The 23,305-nt window shown below is 39.3% G+C and overlaps 2 protein-coding genes across 3 annotated transcripts in view; both read left to right on the top strand.

Moving 5' to 3' along the window:
- The window catches only part of tsc22d3 (TSC22 domain family, member 3), a 38,256-nt gene extending 30,458 nt beyond the window's left edge, over window positions 1-7,798 (top strand). The window contains exons 1-3 of one of the 2 annotated variants that reach the window (XM_062425562.1): window positions 4,384-4,870; window positions 5,421-5,472; window positions 6,086-7,798. In XM_062425562.1, coding sequence (XP_062281546.1) covers window positions 4,512-4,870; window positions 5,421-5,472; window positions 6,086-6,364 — 690 coding nt within the window. In that variant the 5' untranslated portion in view covers window positions 4,384-4,511 and the 3' untranslated portion in view covers window positions 6,365-7,798. Of the gene's footprint in view, window positions 1-4,383; window positions 4,871-5,420; window positions 5,473-6,085 lie in introns of those variants that run through there. The other variant, XM_062425563.1, reaches the window with a different exon arrangement.
- Window positions 1-23,305, top strand: part of slc16a2 (solute carrier family 16 member 2) — a 399,269-nt gene that overhangs the window by 306,930 nt on the left and 69,034 nt on the right. The gene's annotated exons all lie outside the window — the stretch shown is intronic.

Below are 23,305 nucleotides of genomic sequence, written 5' to 3'. Positions count from 1 at the left end.
TTGTGACTCTGAGGCCATTGTGTTCCACTGGATTGGAAACACATCATACAAGTGCCAGTCCGAGCATGGCACTCACAGTTATGGCTGCATATCCAGAGGTATCGCCTGTGCTCAATTGTCTCTTTGTGCTTTGAGGGCACAGTTGTTGAGAACAAACAACAGCAGAACAGTGAGCAAACAGTCAAAGGGCTTCTGCCTCTTGAACAGCCCCTTCATTTGGAAGTCAAGATGGGACAGTCGCAGACACGTCCCTCTGAAGCTGCCCCTACTTGGGCTAAGCCACCCTCTCCCAGGTCGGTGTGTGCCCTCCGGCTGGCTGAACCATCGCACAGATTTTGTTGCCACTATCAGCACTTCAACTATCCTGAGAGAGCTATGAGCTATTCGCCCCCTTACTCACCAAGTCTGTTCAAGAGACCAGATCGGCGGTAAGTGTGGGGCATCAGAGGATAGTCAGGGAGTTTGTCTTGTGTCTGAGAGGATGTTTGGAAAGACAGTGACAAGTGTCAGTGATTGATGACCATGTTAAGCACAGTTCAGAAGAAGGATGATAACAGCAGTGTGTCAGTGTCTAAATAATTTAGTGTTGTGGATGAAGTGTCATAAAGTGGATGGGATTACAATGGGTGGTGTCATTTTGAGCAGCGCTGGATTGTGTCACAGTTAAATAAATAGAGACCAAAGCAGAACATTAATTTAATCAGCAATATGTGCATAATGTAATGTGAAATAGTATGCATTTATATTTCTCTAACATAAACCTGAATGCTCATGCTGTTAAAAGTTTTCTTTTTTAATATCAATTGATGATACACTTGGCAATCTGAGATGCTGTGCTTTCTGCATAGGAATCAGGCAGAGAGAGATATCTGCCAGACTTTGGATCACAATGTCTCTCCTATCATCATCTTCTGCATGTACGGCATATTTGATGCACCCTATCACATAAAGCATAATGGCATGCAATCCTCGGGCAGAAATTGACAGGCTGGTGAATTTATTGAAAAGCCTTATGAACAAGACCAAGGTCATGCGCCTTGTTGCTATTCATGGCTCAGGAGACTTATAGGTAGTGTGATAATAATGACTGCCTCTGGGTGTCCAAGTGTGTGTAGGATGTTCAGTATTCATTGGATGTAACCAGTCCTCTTGCCCACACTGACAGCTTCCGCTGAGACAGCCTCTGGATGCAGCCTATGGCAAACCTGTGTGGTCTCAGGCCATACTGTCATACATGCCATACATTCGAAATCTGTTAGAGTGCAGAAAGGACATAAACAGTCAAGGAAAGCGAAAAGAGCATCCTCTTGATCAACAAATGATCGCATATAGATGATACAGATAGATACATCTTTTTTCTTTGAAGTTGTTGTTTTGCACTGGGCTGTATTGTGTAAATCTTGAATTTGGTGAGTCAAAACCACAAAATGCTCCTCACAACAAAAGCTGGGAGGTTGGCAACATGGTGCAAATGAATCACAGCATTATATAACGCGGTTGGCTCTCACTGGGGACATCTGATGGAAACCGTGGCCCTTTGCCTAGCTTTAGAGTGACTCACCGGATTTGGCAAAGTCAAACATCGTCCGATAATAAATGTTCCAGAGAAAATATGAGTGACTTTATTTCTTGTAAAGACATGATAGGTCATTATCACTTCAACTGTTTAGAAATATGCAGATACAGTTTAAACAAGAACTGTTCTAAAGCTGGGTGTAAATTTCTTTCACTTGTTAAGACTCGCCTATGAACAGTGTTTAAACTTTGACTAAAGCAGACAAAGCAGGAAGGTTATGAACATCCAAGTTTATACTGTCATCACCTTACTGCATGTGGCTCATTAGGTATATTTTACTTCAGCGGGCAGGAAGGCTCCCTACTGTCTGCAGTTTCTATCTGTGCATCTTAACTGAGCCGCAGGCAATCAGTGTGACTCCCCCCTCCTAAATGGGACTATCACAGCGGGGCAAGGTAATTCACCAGCCCCTCACCGCCACAACAGGGCCTGATATTAAACCTGGCAGCTGTACTGTCACAGTACGAAATCTGAGACGACAGCCACTATGGGCCCTAATACCCAGTCAATGTGCTTTCTGCTTAGCCTTGTTAGACCAAGCAAAAGTCAGCCCTTCCACTCTAATTGTTTTGTTACATAACAGAACTCCCTTTTCTCCAAGAAACGGGGCACATCTAGTCCATGTACCAAGGAATTTGGTTTACACTACTGACATCAGCCATTTTTTACATTAACTGTTGTAATTTTTTGGCATTTTTATAGAATATTGAGCTATTTTGTAAGATATGAAAGGATATGTGAGGATCAAATTTAGCAGAAAATTTACATAAAACAATATTTTGACAACCTGGTAATGTTTTACAGGTGGTTGGTGTTTTGGAAGAAATTGTATCATGCAACAGAGGCCCTGTAATAGAAATTTAATTGCTTATTATCAGTATTGAATCAGATAATTGTGACAAAAAAAGGTTGCATAATGTGACAGCTGACAAGCGCTGAACAATTACATTAAAGCTATTAAAACCGGCATGAACACCTCGGTGAAAACAAGGTGTAGTGCACAATTATGGCCAGTGTCATTCGTCAGTGGAAAACACTAGGGGGTAAAAAGGGATGACGGAAGATATGTTTTTCTGTTTGTTTTCTGTGGTCAGCGTCTACCACAAATTGTTTATTACGCATTGTACAAAAGGCTCAGCGCAGTTGCGTCACACACCATAACATGCAAGGGCAAAAGCCTATTGGGAGTGCATAAGGTCATACATCAGTAACATTGTTATCTTGCTTGATTCTGTACACACAACTTATAGTACATGTCTGTCTGCCCGGGAAGAGGGACCTCTCCTCTATTGCTTTTCTTGAGGTTTCTTCCATTTATTTCCCTGTTAAAGGGGTTTTTTTGGGGGGGGAGTTTTCTTTTTCTGAACTGAGGGATAGAAAATGTTGCATGCTGTACAGATTGTTAAGCCTCCTGAGGTACATTTGTGATTGGTGGTATTAGGCTACACAAATAAAACTGACCTGACTTCATTTGTAAAGCGAGACTGATTCCTGTATGTCGCTCCTGTGAGGAGACACCAATACTAAATATAGTTGTGCTAAAAAATAATATCTGTGTCACCCCAAATAAATAGCCCACTGCATGTTAGCTTTTGAACATTTTTTTCCTATGTTTTCTAAGCAGGAAAAACATCCTGGAAATGTTAAATGATGGGGCCAGGAAAAGGTGCATGGAAAATTCCTTGTAAAAACTGCCCAGGAACAGAACTGAGGGATAGTGTATTCTACCTTTTCACCACTAGAGGCCGATAGAGTTCAGATATAGACTGAAGGGAAATTTACCGAGACAGAATGGAAAAGTACCTATAGTTAGAGTGCAAATGCAGTGGATATGGTGTAGTACATTCCGTTATTGTACTGCCACAAACAACAATGAAACGATGTCAGTAAAATGTTATTCTTATCATCACAACAGGAGCAAGCTCCCGACTTTAAGTTGTAAAAGTTTACACTTGGTAAATAAAGAATTAATAAACGACCACTTTTACGTTTTATACCCTTTCGAAAGTAAATATTATTAATGTTTAATGAGTTCACATGAAAATCACATGGTTCATGGTCAGTGGAATGCGACCAGTCTGTGGTCAATCGAGGTCTTATTTATTAGAAACACGAGTGTCTTCATTGTCTGTTGGTTGTTGTGATGTAGTTCTCAGCAGTCAACGCAGATTTCGGTCTGTGGGTTAACTGCAGAACAGAAAGCACACAAGTTCAGAGGCAGGGCAGATCTAATGCTGCATTCAAATGCTCCTCTTAAACTTGTTATTTCTATCAGCAATCCTGTTTACGAATGACAAGACGGTACCTTATGCAATCCAAAATTCATTGATTTTACCTTCTTTTTTTTTTAATAAGAAAAAAGTTGTAAATTAACTGGTTGAGAGACGTGATGTGCACTGCTTTAAATCCTATATTTTAGTTGACGGCAAACACCAAAAGTACTTTGGTCTTTGCTTGGATGTGGAAATTCAACCCAGCATTGCGACTGCAGTAATCTTAACATAACAGCCAGATATTTTGCAAAATTGAATTGGAAATTGAAGTAAAAGCAACCTAAAATGTAGGTCAATTGTAAAATAATTGCATTATTAATTCCACAAAATACAGTTTCTGTGTGATTAATGATGAATAAACCTGTAGTTTGTAGTCAGCGTTTTATACACCATTGCCCCCCATATTATGATTTTGTTATGGCATTAGCCGAACAAAGAGTGATGTAGTGATGTAAAAGACAGAAATATTGAACTAGATCCACGTTGTGGTTGAGTATATGTGCAGGGCTATTTTCTAATGTCCTCCTCGGTGATAATGTATAAAAGGCGGGTGGGTGTTATTCTCACGAAATGTGCAGACTCCTTCCAGTCCTGAAACCAGATTTTCCTGCAGCACGAGAAGGCACCATAAAATCTGACCCGCCAACTCATTTGAGTAATATATGCGCGCGTCACATGACGTCAGAAGACAAGTCATTCAAATAGCGGCCGGTGGCAGAAATAGCATCAGACAGTCGCTTGTACAAAGGGCGAAGCTCAGACACAGACACAGCACTGCGCTCATCGAGTTTAGTGCATCGCGAGTTAAGACGAAACAAATCCGGATCTACAACTTAGGTTACCAACCAGTCGCAAACGTGGCGAGAAGTATAATCCAAACGAGTCTGGTACTCAACATGAGCACAGAGATGTTCGCTAAAACGCCAATGGAGGTGGCCGTCTACCAGTTGCATAACTTCTCCATCTCTTTCTTCTCCTCGCTACTCGGAGGAGACGTTGTATCGGTCAAACTTGACAACAGGTAAATGTGCGATGCAACCCGCATGTTTGTATACAATATTTAATTAATAACGCGTTCAATATGTTGATTGTCGGGTCAATTGTGGGTCTATTCACCGTTTAATGCAGGCCTGTGTTTTCTTATTCAAAATATAACGTTATGCAGCCATTGGCATTGTCTCCTACTCTCACCAAACTACTCAAAACATAGTGTGTCCAGCTGTGTTTGTCTCTGTTGCTTTTTACTTGGACTTTGAACAGATGTCTGTGCGTTTATTGTAGCTATTTGGCCTTTTGCCTTATGTTACAATCTGTGCGTGTTGTAAAACTGTAACCAAAGTACAAATCTACTCTAACGTTCAAAACAATCAACGTGCATCATATATTTAATAACAGATAAACGATATAACTGCCTAGTGAACAGTTTTCCTTTCTGTTTGCAAACGTTCTGTTTCACTGTCAGACACCAGTGGATTCAGGAAAAAAACAACATGCCTATTAAGTTAATTATTTGGCAAGTATCAATTGTACGATTAATTAATGAATGTCTTCTTTTACTTTCTCTTCTGCAGTGCCTCTGGTGCTAGCGTTGTGGCCATCGACAACAAGATTGAACAGGCGATGGTAAGCTGAGATAACAAACACAAACAGACATGCAGCTTGCACTATACATGCATGTGTTTTGACATAAAGTGTTACCTATTCAAACCCCAATTTTCTTCAGTCCAAACCAGTAGTAAGCATTTCTCAGTGAGCAGATGCTGCAATATAAAGTTAATTTACAATCACTCATTTACAATGTCTAGAAGTAGATACACATTATTTATCTCCAGCATCAAACGTATAACCTTTTAGACTCTTTGACAACTAGATGTTTGTACAAACCGTTATAATCCACTGACCTCCCTCCAAACACCATTTTTCACATGCATTCTGCACAAAATCAGTTCTTTACAAATGCTCTGGGAAGTCCCGGTTATTTGAAAGCAGTACAAGATACTGTATGATTTATTCATTTGACAAATAACTAATGCAGGTTATAACAGGAAGTCAGCAGTCAACATTTTTGCAGCACAGAATTACTTGAGTCACCCTTGATTTGCAGATATCTGCAGCTAAACTCATACACATCAGTCCTTTAGCAAATGCATCATCTGATCAAATCACCCTTACATCACTTATCATCTCTTTGTTTTTATATCTAAACTCATCCATCTTTTCTTCTTTGTTATGGCAGGACCTTGTCAAGAACCACCTAATGTACGCTGTGCGTGAGGAGGTGGAGATCCTCAAAGAGCAGATCAAAGAGCTGGCGGAGAAGAACAACCAGCTCGAGAGGGAAAACTACCTGTTGAAGAACCTGGCCAGTCCGGAGCAGATGGAGAAGTTCCAGTCTCGCATCCCGACGGATGTGCTGCTACCCCTGGATAATCAGAGCATCCAGGTGACCCCAGACCAGCAGCAGCAACAACAGCACCAGCAGACCTGCAACCACAGCACTGGCTCTGCTGTATAAGTGGCTCTGCCTTGGGGCGGGCAGAGCCACTGTCCCTTTACAGTAATGGACCTCCATTTTAACGCAAGCGTTAGAAAAATCGCTGCCGCCGAAAACCCTTCAAGACAATGAAGGAGTGGTATCGGGGCTGTAAATGACAGATGGGACACAAAAGAACAGTTGACACTGATAAGCACATAACAGAACTTGAGACGCTCTGACTGGTGCGGTGTCAGGCCCGTCCTCAGATACCGTCCAACTCTTTGTCGTAGTCTCTTTCTGTAGACAAAAGCGCTAAGAATAGAGAGTGGGCTGACTAGACACCAACGAGCGCTTGCTTTCAGACAGAGGGGGGCTTTCCCTGCCAAGCCAAACCCTTCCAACAAGCACCCTTTGCTCCAGAGGGAGGAGGTGTTGATCGGGCTGGCCCTGGCTGCAGGTGCTAACTGGGAAAGTGAGGCGGGTGCTCCCTGCTCACCCAGAGACCCATCTGAGATGGTCCTCCAAGTCTCAACGAGTAGAGCCCCATCATGTGGATTTGTTCAATCTCACAATACAAGTTTCAAGGACTCCCAGCTTCACATTTCAGCCACACAATGAGGACTTTTCCTGTACCTATAATGTATTACTCATGTGTTCATATACATTTAAGCATAACAAGAATAATCAACAGGATAAGCTAAGGCAACAGAGGTGGAGGTTAATGCAGTACAGCCTAAATCTGGTGGATCACTGCAGCAGACTGATCAATCTACTGCATTGATTCATAACATGTAATCTTGTATTGTCTGCAGGTAGGGCTTGCTGCTTATGGGGGAAATTAATCCAGTTATATCTTCTGTTTTTGTTTGTGATTCTGAACAAAAATCAGTTGTTTGTAAAATAGGAGCATTGTACATGGTCTTAAAAGATTATTTTTTGTATACTTGTGGGGGGGGGGGCATATCTGCCCACCTTGTTTGCCTTGCTCTTCACAGTAAAGGGTGACTACAATGTGCATAAAACTGAAACGTCCTGAGATAAATGTAGTGGGGATGATTAGCAAGCAGACGGCTGCATTTTCGCTGCAGATGCACTCCTGATTTTTGCAGCGTCGTCCAGTAGGTGGTCTGTCCTTTGCTCAGATGCCAACTTGAAAACGATGGCATGACAACAGTGCCTGTCCGTAGTAAGAAAGGAACACATTTCCACACTGAGCTCTGTTGTTGTTGTTGTTTTCTAGCTACCAAAGAATTTTTATTTTTTTTTATTTTTTTTTGAGAAGGTGAGCAAACCAGGACCATGTGTAAAACTTCACAGGTAGAAGTTGTGTTTTTGTAGCTAGTGTAAACGTTTCTATGTGTTTTGTAAAGATAACGGTATTGTTGCTGTAAAAGTATCCATAAAACAGATGTTTGCTGCTGTGTTTGGATACAACTGCACATTTGCAATAAACCTTATGTTTACACATTACAATCCACTGTCTTGTGTTCCTTAACTGCACCCTTGTAGCTTGTGCTTACTCCATGCACAACAAAGAGATACATAAGCACTACTGTTAGATCAAGAGTCCATTCATTATCAATTTAATTCGATAAAACTATGGAAATTCAGGATCTGGATATTTTAAGACCTAAACATCCTAACCTTGAATATGAATGAAAGGAGAATGACATAGTTTTGTTGGGCAAATATATGCATTTCAGTGCATCCCAAGCAAAAATCCACGTGCCATTATTACGTCATCTAGAGTTTCCTAATGCCTAACGCCCTAATACACTGTAGTTCAAAGGGAATATCACTGACAACAGATAAGATTTGTTTGAGTTTACCATATTTTGTGCAGCAGAGAGATTTAGTCACTGGAAATCCAGTCACAGAACGCACATGAGGCAGCTGTGACACCACCCAGGAGGATTTCATTTTCTGCCACTGAGACAGGAGAGCCACTGTGAAATCCCTCTCATTTGTTTTTCAGAGGAAACAACACGCTGTCTGTTCGCAAAACTAACCTCGCATTCTTGGAAGTTGGAGCCACTCCATCACAACATCTTTGAATACATGTTGATTTCTATTCAGCTTTGTGAGCCTTGTGCGTGTTTACAAGCTCATCCTGACAAACGGGATTTGGAAGAATTCAACACAAAATTGCAGGGAGGCACAAGGCTATGAGTTCAGGCAAAGTCGCTTTTAATTTAGCGTGTAGGCTCTGCAAACTTAGGACCAAGAACAACCTCACATTCTTATTTTTAAGGGGAAGAAAAGTTAAAATACTAGTAGGCTACACTTTTTTCCAAAGTCAAAGTCAAAAACAGGGCGACCACTAATGATAGTGAAGTAATAATAGCCATGTTTCCAGAGGATTGGAATCTGCAAGAGTGAAAAACAGTTTGTCCTAGTAGCATTTCCCTTCAGACGGATTGGCAGCCAGTCAGTGCAGCCTGTGTAACTAGATATTTTGTGGCTTCCCTGGTGCGTAGAGCAAGCTCACATCCATCTATTGCTGAAAACAGAACCACCACCACAGATCAAATAGCACAAGAGTAAACACAGTGTCTTCCCTATTTTATAAATGAAAGCCAGCGCTCTCCTGTTGTGTGTTGAGTCAAAACAACTGTGTGAAACTAATGATCCTGATCAATAGACCTGCTCTGAAATGCAGTCTGAGTTTAATTAGTGGTAGGAGGGATATGCAGGTTATTGACTGAAGAAGACATTTGTTTAATGTGGCGCAGAGGAGAGGGACAGACACTTATTGACTCCTTTGCACAAGATAATTGTCTTTCTGCTTCCCATATAGACACCTGAACACTTGGTGCATGTCAATGAAAAGAGGGTGTGCAGGGTCAGTTACTGCAGGATGATGCTAATGCTAATGCTAATGCTTATGCACAGTGGAAAAATTCATCTGGTTGTACAGCTATTGTACACACAGCACAGGCTTTAGATGTAAACAAAACAATCTGAAGACAATAAATACTTTGGCTCGATTTACTACTCTGCTTTAACACTCAGTCTATTTTGGGACTGGTTTAGTCACACTATGTCCTAGACTCACTTGGGTGCATGTGTGCTTTTTTATCCGAAACAAATTCACCATGGATCTCAAGTCATGGTTCACAACCCCATGTTTGCTGTTTAGGTTGCTCCATTGGTCTTTGTCTTCATTTGCTCCTTCCAGTTACCTCTGGAAATGAAGTGCTTTTTTGTTGTTGTTGTTGTTGTTGTTGTTGTTGTTGTTGTTGTTGTTGTTGTTGTTGTTAAAATTCACAAACATGAATGATGAATTGAGAGCCTAAAATGTCTTAATGCTTCTCCTGGACATGTGATTCAAATCTGGTTTTACTAATCTTACCTCACTTAAACATATTTATATGTCTATAAGAGGGTGTTTGAAATCAAGAACTAAATATATATGTAATTTAAACACTTCTAACAAAGATTTTCTAAATTACATAACCCAATTGTTCACATGTTTTTCTGTTCCATCTTTCAAACATTTATATCGCTCTGGGTTAAAAGCTCACTAGCTGACGTGTACTACGTGTTCACATTCATTCATTCATTCGTTAATGACTAAAGACGTGTCCATTTTTGGCCTCAGCGGTGTTCTTCCAAAAGATAAGAACACAGATGATCTGAGTCAAAGCAACTGTAACTCTACACCTCTTCCCATAAAGTACAGTTAAATATTAAACATGTTGGATGAGCCTTAGGTGTGGAATTAACATTTTAATTGGAGCTTGCTTGTATCCAGGCAGCCAAGAGGAGAGTTTTTCTTTGGATTTTCAGTGTTATGCAATGAAAGGGAATAGAAAAAAAAGCACATCTGTTTCAGCTGGAAAGTCGGGGGTTGTGCTGGGATAAGCGCGCACTCTCTCCATGCGGTTAAGTTCGCATGCAGGGGAATAATTTAGTCTGACTGCTTTTCATGCAGACATATACAACTTGTGTGTCATCTGAAATGTCAGCATATTCATCATGTCAACATAAACGTTAGAGCTGAATGAAACAAACATCAGATTCGTGCAGTGTGCAGGATTGTTAGGCAGTGCCGCATTACATATTTCCTGTAATATGAACAAGAAGTCACTCTGCCTTCCAAAAAAAGTAGTTCAAAAGAGTTGCAAATTGTTGATAACCACCGGTTATGTAAGAAAAATTGGCCATTAATGCTTTCTCACGAAAGAAAACAGTTTGTTAGCTGCAGGGTCGCAATACTTTACACAACTTAAAACATGACTTCATTAAAATGCTTCCTCACATTCCTCATTTCATCTGCTGACAGGACAATGTAAAAGTGAATAAAGTGAGTGTTAAAGTTGACCTCTGAAAGAGAGGGGCAAAGAACAGTGAGAAAAAACAGTAAGAGTGACCTATTACAAATTTGCAATAGCATTTTCTGAGTATACATAATTATTAAACGAGCACCTCAGGTTAGTTAGATGTTTTTACTTTTTGTTGTCTGATCATGACTGTGTGTCAGCTGCCTCTGTAACGTCCTCTGATGTACAAGCTCCGGCCTCACACACACAGACTGATAGCTGTCGATTTATGCATAATCAAATTAATCCTTGGATGAGCCTTTGTAGATGTAGCCAGGTTTGTCGTCTTACACATTGCCTTCTATTTTTATCCACTATGAGACACACTGGGTTGAGCAGTAATCCTCTAAGTTGTCAACATCAGAAACGAGGTCAAAGAGTTGACGTGATTGAGGTTTTTGGCTTAGAGAGACAAGTGTGCTAAAACTGCTTGCTCTGTCAAGTCTTCAGCAACAGACATGACTCTATGTCTTTCTGTGGTTAAAACGGGGGTTTTACAGCATTCATCTAACTTGTGATACTGATCTTTGAAATAATCTCCTTTTGTGAAAAACAAATGGTACCCCATACTGAAACAGTGCAGATTTGGCTGTTAAAATTCATTTGTCTTGGGTTTGAAGGGTCCCAACAAATATTTTGATGCATTCCTCCTGGATGTTAAATCATTGCGAATTGTTCTTGGGAGGATGAACCTGATGAACCCACAGGACTTTAAAGTAAGTAAACATTTTTGTATATATATCACCATGATTAATTGAAAAGGCACATTAAATCTGAACTGGTTTTCTTTCAGAAAAATAAAACTGCATTTGATTTAACATCTAAGGCAGCAAAATTAAAACAATACATTTAGCATTTCAGGGGCTTAGCTCTTGGCTACTTAGAGTGATCACTTGAGAACATCTTGTTTTTGTTCATGGTGTTTGTATCCCAGCTGATGAAAGCCATTTTAGGAATGTGGCCAACTCAGGACATCTTAATCATAAAGACAAAAGGTCAGAAGCCAGTGGTTTCAGATTTACTGTGATACCCCTGCTCATGGCACGACTGCACAGCAAGAGCCTGCAAATAAATGAAGAAAGACCCCTCCCCGGCACAGACCCCTACCCTAGCATGTGACACATGCAAGGTCAAGGTTGTATAACCTGCACAATTATTGACAAAAAGTACATTTCCCAAGCTCTGTTTCTCCAAACAGTGCTCACAAGTCACAAGGTTGTCATCTTGATTGCTTAACGAATTATGACAAAGAATTTCTATATGATAACCATTAGATCAAATTATACAGACTAGGATTTTTTTCTTTTAAAATACAAAATAGGGCATTATGGTTTGATATAAATGATCTTATAGGGTTACTGACTCTAGTTCAATTCTATATCTTATTGTGTGGGAACTCAGTGTGCCTCTATGCCAGTGATTTTTATCTGGTAGGAATTAGCCTCTTTTGAAATGCACAGAAGAGCCACATTGTTGTTTTCAGCAGTGTGCAGCTGTAATTTAGGAAAAGTCCATCTTTGATCTATATTTAACTTCTTGTATATCTGACGCAAGCAATAAGAATGCAAGTGAACATAATAACAAAAGAAGGATGTTGAGTTTTTTTTGTGGGAATACTAAAAGCTGAGGGTGGTTGCCTAGACTTGAGGGAGCTTTTTCAACTGCACAGATAGCAAAGCAGTGTATAGTGCTGAGTTTATGGAACAGTTTAAGGCAGCATGTTTATGGTCATATTACTTTCTACCACAGAGTTTGTGAAGGATTATGCAACTCTCCCTCCTCCATTGTGGTCTGTTTGTGTGACTTGTGTCCTTTGTGTGGTAAACATCCCTCATCCTCTATTCCACTTTTGGCCCATGTGAAGAGAGCCGTCAGCGGGCTGCAGGAAGTTTAAGACATAAACAGAGCAGGAAATGAACTCCGGACAACCTTGGGAATACATTTGTGATATAAAGAGATGGTAGAGGATTCCCCCTTAGGCCATAACATATGCAAATGATAAACATTATCAAGATAAATAACTTTTGATAAAACTTTGTTATCTGTCACATGTGAGATGATAATAAAACATCATGGTCCTTGGCATACACAAACTTTTAGATTATAAAATGAAAGCAACAAAAAAGACGTGTAATACATTTTAATGTGATGGTTTAGGTGAGACTGTTTTCCTTCTGTATGAGCCGTTACACCCTGACATCGGCAAAACAGATCTAAATCCATGTTAAGTCTCTTTTGATTATGTGCTGTGGGGTGGAGCTGACTGGGCAGCCACAGCAAATCATGTCAGGACCAAGTCATGCATATCAGAACAGTGAAATAAAATTATGATAATAACAATCATACTGTGACTGTCTTATTTATGATGGTATACAAGGAAGAAAGAGCCATTTCTGATAAGACATGCAGGGAAGGGGAAAACAAAACTGAAAGAAATCCCAGCCATATAAGGCAGAAGTATTAAAATAGTGCTGCTGCACCCAATTTGAACAACAACTCTCTTGACACTGTTGTAGTTCAAACATGTTTTATGAATTTCAATGTATCTCTCTCTCAATACATGGCAAATTATGACTTACAAATGTATGGGTTTTATTGTAGACTTGTTATAGTGGAAAAGCACTGGTGTTAATAATATGTGTAATTTAGATATCATTAAACGATGGGTTCATTTTTTTCAAGTCTATGTTAAAACAATACTCACATGCCTTTAGCATTGAAAGGGTTAATGTAGGCTGTGATTATTTCTTCATACTAGGACAGAAAAGATTCCTTCCTAAATTGATTTCAGTTTAAGCGACGGGGGACAAAATCCACAGTCCTCAGTCTTTGCAAAAACTAACTCTTAAGTTCAGCTGACATCAATATGAGTCTTCAGCTGTTAGTCAAATCAGTTTGGTTCCTTCCAAAATTTCAGTCTTGTTAGTACCAAATTCCCTCTTTGTGCTTCCACAAACAGTGTTGAGACTGAGAGTAACATAAAGAGAACTTAAAGACTGTATCTTTGAAAGTACTCAGTCTGCTGAAACCTGTACTGACTGAAGACCCCCATCATCATTTGTCCACCTCATCATTTACAATGACATTACTCAAGGAAGGGATCTCTATAGCGGCCGGTATTGACAGGAAGACATATTCAAAAATGTCCAAAAACCGTTTTATTGTACATACTGTAAAGGCATGCCAGTATTGCTTTAAGGTAAAGCTGGGGAATAATATTATTTACACCTGAATATTTGAAAACAATGATGAACACACTTTGCAGTACAAACCATGTTGTAACAATTTTGCAACAATGTTACAGTTTGGGAAATATGTGTGCTACAGGTACTCAAAAACACAGAAGGGTGTAAACAGTGAGCAAGTTCAGTGAGATGTTTGTCCTGACATGAGCAGTCAGCACTGAGTCTAACCTTTTGACTTTTTTGACCTGTTGTAGAAGAAACACAGGTGCAACTACTAATATTAACGGTGGCTTTGTTCCATCAAGTGTCACAGTAAGGTTTTCCAGTCAGCTTTACACAACAACAGCCTTTGAAATGACTCATCAAAATGGAATTAAGTCATTAGAGATGTTATGAATTACACCTGTGCTTTTCTTGCTGTGACATGTCAAAATGGTTGCTGTGGAAAAAAGGTCTGTTAGCTTATTAAATGCAGTACCAATGTGCAGGCAAACAAATACAGTAATCAATAGGCCTTCTCATTGTCTAGTCTTAGTCCTTGTTTGGTACAGGATTCCTGCAGTCAGACTGAACTTGGTGTATCTACAGTTATAGATAAGATTTCCATTCTGTCATGTGAATGTTTACCTGATGTCTGTAACAAACAAACGTTTGTCTCAGGCTCCTTGTTCTTAAGAAACACAACAATCCATTGTGCAAATAGAAACACAATGGTTGAAATAAGAGATTTTTATTGTCTCTGTCACAGTCACACACTTTCCTTTCTGGTTATAAAAAACTTGGAATTTAGCTAAACGTGGTGTGAGGAAAACAGGATATTTATAGCACCTGATTTTCAGTACATTTTTGACATTCTCAATGAGAACAGTGTATTAGCATAAGAGCTCAATGTGCCACATCATTTGTTCTTTCTCATGGCTTAATTGTGTACTTAAGCATCCTGTCAACTTGCAGTCTTGTGAGCACTTACAGTTTCCACACTAATTTCTTTGAAATACACCAGGGACATGTTATGGAAAGAAGAAGCTGCTAAATCAGCAGAAGTTCCCTTCCCCAGGGCCTTCCAATTTCTCAACTCATCTTGCTCAAATAAGTTACAAAACTACCTCCTGAAATTTTGTGACCTGTTCTGACCTTTGTTGCGTGAGGGAGTCAGTGAGAAAGTGGACCAACAGGCTGGGGAAAGACCATATTGAACAAAACCATCTGACTGTCTACTTTCCACTCTTCGCTAAGGCGTGTCTGACATGTTGATGTCCCAGAAGTGAACAGGAGGCAACAAGCACGTCAGACAGGTGATGCCAAAAACTTGTGCAACACTCAGACACCTCTTCAAAAACAATACTGGCATGAAAATACATTACATAATGTCCCAGTTTGATCAGGTCCTTGCAGGATATATGTCAAGCGGAGGTCATGCTGTTGTTGTTCTCCCCACAATGCACACATCGATTAAAGAGAATTTATTATACAGTTACAGTATCGTCTTTATTTATGGTTCAACAAATATCCTAATAATGGTAATAAGTAAAGTCTTGCCATGTTAAGCTACATATCCCAGACGGATGTTTTATAGTAAGCTATTTAACAATCGAGATAACATATTAAGATTATTTTAGATATATTATGTTGGAATTACGACTTCATCCAGGAACTGACAATGTCTTTGCTCTTCCTAATATGAACTGCACACATGATAGTGTGATGATGTAACTAATTTGGTGTCTATATATCTTACTCTTTGTCATGTTGACCTTTTTCCTGGTGAGGTAGGTGTGAAATGTTGCCGTTTCCCATCAAATACATTCTTTGAGAGTTAAAAACATGCGTGCAGATGTCCCACTTTGCTCAGCAGTACTTTGTTACATAACTTAATTTGTAAGTTCAACTTGCAGGTAAGCGGGAAAACCTTTCCGTTGGTGCACCTTCATAAGAAGAGGGAATCACTTTTTGTTTACAAACTCTCTCCTGAATCATATAATTAGACACATAAACTGGAATCCTATAATTAGAAACATATAATTGTACACTGAGTAACAGACGTTACGGGGCGAGTCTGGGGCATCTTCTATGTTCACACCTGTCCTGTCGTGCTTCCATTTCGAGAGGCTGCCTCGTCTTTGAGCTCTGTTTGGATGGCAGAACAGCATGTTCTCTAGTGGTTTATTGCCTTCCTGTGGTTTTCCGGGGTTGTGAACTTTATGAGCGTTGCTTTACAGCCGTTTAACCTGTCCCCAGCTGTGTAGAACTATTGTGGATAAGAAAAGATTGTTTGCTAGTGGGCCAAATCGTTATATACCTATATCGGTAGCTAAATCGTGATGTTTTTTTAAATTACAAGTCAGGCCACCCCTGTTTGTTTAGCTCGCTCCACACTTCTGTTGCATGCCAGCAGTTATTCACTGCAGATGCTGCTTCTTTTGGGGTGGAGTTTTCATACTTAACCTTTATATAACATTGCAACAAACAGTATAATTAAATGTTTTATTGATTTTCAGGCCCGGGCCAGCCGTGATCCTACTCTTCATCTTGCACTTCACTCTTCAGCTCTCATATCTGAGGAAAATAAATTACAATGTGTCGATTTATTGCATTCATACATGAATGCAAAGTAATACTTCATTAGTTCTTCTAAAAATCGGTTGCACACAGGGCATAGGTCTGATCAGTTACTATGCAAATGTATATATTGTGGTTGATGTGTAATTAATATCTCTTCCTCAAACATTTATAAAACCAAATATCATAACTGAGTTTTAATCCCTGTGGATCACAAGGTAAAACACTTAGTAAAAGGGTATTATATAATAATGCACAGCACAGAGTGAAGCTTTCATTTAAAAAAAAGCTGCTGTCGCATAATGTATTAATTAAGATTTTTCTATTTTCATAGCGTTTGTATTCACAATTTCACATTTATCTGCCATGCAAACATCCAAGTATGGCTGACAGTCAGTCATGGACGCAAAACACTATGACAGCAGTTTATGTCTCCCCTGAGGAAGAATGACAAGTACAAACTGTATCATTGGGCCTTTGAGCTACTTCTGTCACTTTCAGCAGTGGTACAGTGTGTACTTCACTTCTCACTGCTGAATGTAATATTTAACATTCAGTATGAACGCAGTTCCTGCCCAAAGGGGGAAAACTAAAAGTGACAAAGACTACATGTTAATATGTGATGAAGAGCTTGGCTATGTGTATGCATAAGTAATCCAGTCTGCATATAAAATGGAATTTATTACACATTATATACACTGCATTTTGACATAAATAAGTCACAGCCAGTGACTGCTTGTTTATACGACATCAAGTAACAAGCATAAAAAGTGTGAAAATAACACATGAAAGTAAACAATAACTTGTGATTACTGTCCTTCTTAGATATAACTTCATGGGTTTTCATGCAATAATTGTGATAAATTGTGATTAGCATATATCTATCGAAATTTTCATTTACCTGTTATTCTTTCAGGTATTATTTCTAATAATGTTTGATTGATAAAAAACAGTCAGTTTGCCTTGCAATGAACTTGCCGTTTCGTGAGTTAATACAGGTGAAATGAAAGTGTTTCAGTGGAGCAGTTCACACTCTGTGTTCCTTACATAACACACTTTACTGCCAGTGGCAACAATTCACACATTCACACACATATTGAACCTGAACCCAAAGTGCACAAGAGCATGTAAACTCACATGGAACTCTTTGACCCTGTGTTTTACATTTTACTTAAAAGCAATTAATAATTAAACCAACAATAGGAGGATTCAAACACTAATTAAAAATTGCACTGAAACTAAAGCACATGTTGGTTAGCATCATCAGCTATTGCACAAACGTGACCCCATGAATAATAATCACATTTATCAATTCAAAATAATTACAACATTGCTCGAGCACTGTGCTACCAGCATAATTTATCGATCCTAAAGATGTTCATGTCCACAGCCTCTTTGATCGGTAAACCATTTGTCATCAAGTGGTTTCGGTGAGCTTTGAGGCGAGGAGGTGTCGATTTGCAGAGGAGACATATCAGCAATCAACATTACCAGCTGCTTGGGTTCAGGTGACTTGACAGCCTGAGAGAAAGAAGACCAGACAGATAACACACTGTTAGCGGGTGTGCGAGTGTGAGGTGCTCACAGCCAGAGTATGATGAGTTTGACAGGTTTCAAGGGAGGCCCAGACATTCATCTTCACGAAAGGAGCACATATTGTACATACTCCAAATATTGAAATACGCAGTGCTGCATTGCAAAATGAAAAGCTGTCACTGGGTCAGAGATGAGTGAAACCTGAAGACTGCAAGAGAGGAAAAATTCCTTTCATGCTGGGCGTCAGAGTGTGTTATTTTCGTGACAAAACCTACAGAGAGATTACCACTGAAGAATGTGTTTTTTACCGGATGAATATACAGATTTGTTAATAATGCGTCTGCTTCAGTGGAGTGTTACATCAGTTAAAATCATTCCCCCCATTTAAAGGATCTATCTATCTATCTATCTATCTATCTATCTATCTATCTATCTATCTATCTATCTATCTATCTATCTATCTATCTATCTATCTATCTATCTATCTATCTATCTATCTATCTATCTATCTATCTATCTATCTATCTATCTATCTATCTATCTATCTATCTATCTATCTATCTATCTATCTAGTATCACTGCCTATTTAGGTGGCGTTGTGGTAATCCTCCCTCCCCAGACTACATTTGAAGAAGTGCTGAACATTGTGAACTAATTCTTGGCATCAGTGGAGCCACAGTAGCAGACGATAAGGTTAAGAGTATGAGAATAACTTGGCGTGGGTTCAGGAGTCATACCCTCTCCCTGCTGTGTTGCCCTGCAGAAAAATGGGAAAGGCGGATACATCATGGTTGTGGCATGGAGAAAAAAAACAGGAGGGGGGGGGGGGGGGGGGGGGGGGGGGCAAAACAAACGCATGCATTGTGATTAAAAATAAACTGGTTACAAGTGCTTTTCTACACATGTGTTCAACTCAAACACAGCGCATGCAAACCAAACACAAACATGCAACCAAGCAAACACAGCAAAACACAAACACACACACGCACACATGCACTCATGCACTCATGCACTCATGCCTAGGCTTCTGCAACAGTTATAATGCAGAAAGGTCACCAACATGTTTCTCATTTTTTGTCTCAATAGTCAACCTTCACCTTTGACCATTATTTCTTCTGACTGTCAGAAAGAAACTCATTCAACTCCAAATACATTCCCTTAGGAGATAACAAGGTGTAACTTGACCTAGAAACTGTAGTACCTACAGTAGTAGTACCTGTTCAGCTAAAAAAAACCCACAAAAAACAACACACAAACAAACAAAAAACTCTGCATTAATGCTTGCATTGCTTAGACTGCACAGAAAACATTTATTCTCTTATGCACTGCAAGGAAGAGCATGAACTTTGCAGAAAAAAAGAGGAAAAAAAAGAAAAGGTCTCTGTTCAGACATAAATCACAAGGACACACTAACACATTTTAAGCTTTATGCAAGAGTTGCATTAACGTGTGATAATATTTCCCACAGCACATTCTCAACAGCGTTAGATTCAATTAAGATGTTCATTACTGTGTAAAGGTAGACAGCTCGTCGCCGTGTCATGGTGTCAATCCATCATGACAAATCTTCAGTCAGAACAATCTGTTTCAAGTGTTTTAGATGGTGTCTCAAGTAGCTATTAAACACAGTAAATTCAAGCTGACAGTCACAGTAAAACCTTTGCCGTGACAGGCACTTTAAAATCTCATCATGTTCTCATTGTACTGTCAAGTGGTGGAATGAGAATTAGCCTGAAATAATGGGTTTCATGTTTCTATTATCTATCCTTGTTTTCCAGCTACGGTGTTGAAAGACAGTTTCAGTGTGATTGGGTTGTTTAATTCTAACATGTCTTTATTGTAGGTTATTTTCCAATGTTCTTCAAGTTCGTTTTTTTTTTTTGTCCCTTTCTTTTTTGTTCTCTCTCTGTCTCTCTCTTTCTCTCTCTCTCTCTCTCTCTCTCTCTCTCTCTCTCTCTCTCTCTCTCTCTCTCTCTCTCTCTCTCTCTCTCTCTCTCTCTCTCTCTCTCTCTCTCTCTCTCTTCTCTCTCTCTCTCTCTCTCTCTCTCTCTCTCTCTCTCTCTCAGTATCATTTAAAGAGCAGGTTGCAGGTTGGTGACCCCAGTGAATCAATGTGTAAGAAAATGGTGTTAGAACTAGATTTTCAAAAAAATGTACATACTACAATGACTTCTGGAGCCTTTTTTATGAGAGAATTGTAATTATTATTATTATTAATAATTATTATTATTAATACAAGTTTTACGGACAGTTTTGATTTGTGCCTTATCTTGCTTCAAATTAATGGATTATTTCTTCTGAACTGCTTCTGTGCTTTTAGGAAATGAATGTAAAGTCAAATAAAATTCATGTATGTAGCCCAGAAGGCTATTTGAATGCTCAGAGAGCTTCACAATCTGTCAAGAATACTACACCTTCTATCCTCAGACTTTTTATTCAGGTAATAAAACATGTAAAAAACAAAAAGGAGATTGAGATGTTTGGAAAAACATAAAAGTCAAATCAAGCTGGAATTCTCAGGTTAGGAGGAATTTGTTAAAGTAAATTTAAAATTTAAAGTTTAAAAGTGGAAGTAAGTGTATCCAATATCATTGCTTTGAAACAAAAGGAACTGAGTTCCCCAGCATCTTCTGAATAATAACAAAAACATTCAAACATTATATGCAAAACCTTTTTCTTTCTTTTTTAATTAAAAATATATGAACATTTACAGCTGTCACAGTTGTGGCTGAGAAGCATACGGCACAGCTGTCCTTGATTCTCGCCGTCTCGTGCCCTGTTGTATCTGTTTTGTGTAGAGGACAAATACACAGCAGCAGGTCAGACCTTGCTCTCTATATTTAGGCTGTGCGTTCCCATGAGGAAAGAAACAGACCGTTCAGAGCAAACATTACACATAATGTACACACACAGACGGCTGATCATGCACATACAGGCTCGTGAGCCAACAAACACTGCACATACTGTACAGTGTGGACTTTAAAGTGTGTGTGTGTGTGTGTGTGTGTGTGTGTGTGTGTGTGTGTGTGTGTGTGTGTGTGTGTGTGTGTGTGTTGAGGGTTGGGTTAAGGTGACTTGTATAAAGATTTTTTTAGAATATTTTATTAAATAAAATAATTAGTAAAGAATTAGTTCCACCTTGACTAGCTGAAAAAGTGACATTCTGCTTCCACACTGATGTCTCAGTATTACCAAACTAATGATGTCATATTTAATACTGCGCACTTTTTTGCAGAACAAATACATTTACTTTTGGCACCGTTCATACATTTTGCTGCTACATCTCTGTACTTACTTTTGCAATGTTAATGCACACACACACACACACACACGCACGCACACACGCATGCGCGCACACACACAGACACGCACACAGACGCACGCACACACTCTTGTGCCTTCTATCAGCTTGCCACCTCTCCTAAGTCACTAGTAACTCACATACCTCATACACGGCTTGATAATATGGTTTAAAAAGAAGAAATACTATGAATTTGTCATGTTACCTCATAAATAAACCCCAGAGATAACCTCAGGCCCCACTAATGAATTGGACCATTCTAGCCAGAGGCCTACAAGTGACAGCTGCGCATGGGAATATGATATATACTGTAAAGTGCCTGCAGTTTGTGGCTGTTCCAGCACTCACTGTACTGTACATACTGAACAAGCTGGATATAGATGCCCCTTTGTGTATATTAGCAGCCAGATCGCATGTTTGCTGCAAGACCACTTTAGATCTGCCAAAAGTGCCCCTTCAGCAGCTTGAATGAAAAAATCACATTTATTAAAAATTGAATGCACGTAATGCAACTATTTCAGTTTGTTAAATATTTCTAGGTTAATTTCCAGGTTTTAATTTCATATACATACCCATGGTGCCCTCCAGCCATCCTATAGGTCTTGGATGATTATCATACAGTATAATGGTAATAAATGTGTAATTAAATACATAAATAATAATACGTTATATAGTGTACATGACTTATATATTATAGTATATAGTATACGTGCAGATGTAGGCATATGACACAAAAAAGAACAGCTAAACAATTACGATTTATATCAAGTGACATGATCACAGTTTATCACAGAAATTGTTCCAGACACACTAACGTCAGTCAAATAGAGTATAATTCATTGGATGACCCTGTGCATCCTGAGCACTGAAAATCAATATATGAGGCAATTTTTAAACATTTCTTTGAACAGAGCCTGTAGAAGCTGTACAGGGAGTTATGCCAGGCAGGTCAAAGCCCTCAGAGTTTAACATGCACAGCAGTGTTTGGCATCAAGTAGACGTCCTGATGACTGGTGTTGTGTTTGTTTTAGTCGGTGAATCACCTCTGGACCACAGAGCAGGAAAGGAGACAGGGCTTTTGTCTCATTGTCTGCTGTCCCTGATGCAGGCCAAGGCCAGGCAGTTTAATACCACAGATTGATACCGACATGACGGAGAGAAGGTCAGAGAAAATGGAAGGAGACATGCTACCAGGTCATGCCTGTTTGCGCCTATTTGGCTTGTCAGCAGAACAAATGGTTGTGTTTTGTGGTAATATCAAACAGCAATAAAACATACCTGGAGTGATGTACTGATACAGAGCTGTTTGCTTATATAAGACCAGAGGTTTTGACAACTTAGCAGTGACAGAGAAAAACGACCATGACATGATTGAGCATGTAAGTGTGTGTGCGCTGGCTACAGACTTCTTCACATCTTTCTCAATGAATAACAAATGTGTCAGTATTGTGTGTTAACTGAAGCATTTTGGAATGAACTCACACTCTTTTTGCATGAAGAGAAAGGTGTGGTGTTTCCTCTGAAAGACAACACTAGTTTGTGTTCCTGCCTAACCTAATAATATCATATCAAATGAGTTCCAGGATAAATTGCAGAGATTCCAATAAACATCAAGTTCGCATCACAAAATAACATTTTTCAAGGGGGTTAGGCTTGCTCTTTGCCACGTCAAAGGAAATTCAGCATGAAATAGCCAGTGTAGATCTTTTCATCTTCGGTGGTCTTCGATTGTTTACAAGCTTTAACCAGAATGAGATTATGTTTTTTTTTTTTTTTTTTTTTTACAAGGCTACATAGTTGAGGACTTTTTTGAGGCTCTGGTCTTAGCACTGGTCACTCTATATTTGGTCTTGGATGAGGAGGTCAAACAGAAAAAGAATATCTTTCCCAAGCGTTTCATAGCAGGCATAACTGGAATTCAGATTCTTATGTAACCCCAGCTTTTTCATTTTTGACTTGTCACGCTTTGAAAGTACAGTTCCCTCCCATATTTGATTACACTACTGAAACTAGAACCCAGAGGAGGTTAGATTTGTTGATTTAGCTTCATGTTTTTCCTCTTTTCAGTTCACCCGGT

The sequence above is a fragment of the Scomber scombrus genome, chromosome 9, assembly GCF_963691925.1.
Source record: "Scomber scombrus chromosome 9, fScoSco1.1, whole genome shotgun sequence".
NCBI classification, from domain to species: Eukaryota; Metazoa; Chordata; class Actinopteri; order Scombriformes; family Scombridae; genus Scomber; species Scomber scombrus.
This window is presented reverse-complemented; position numbering and strand designations above follow the sequence as displayed.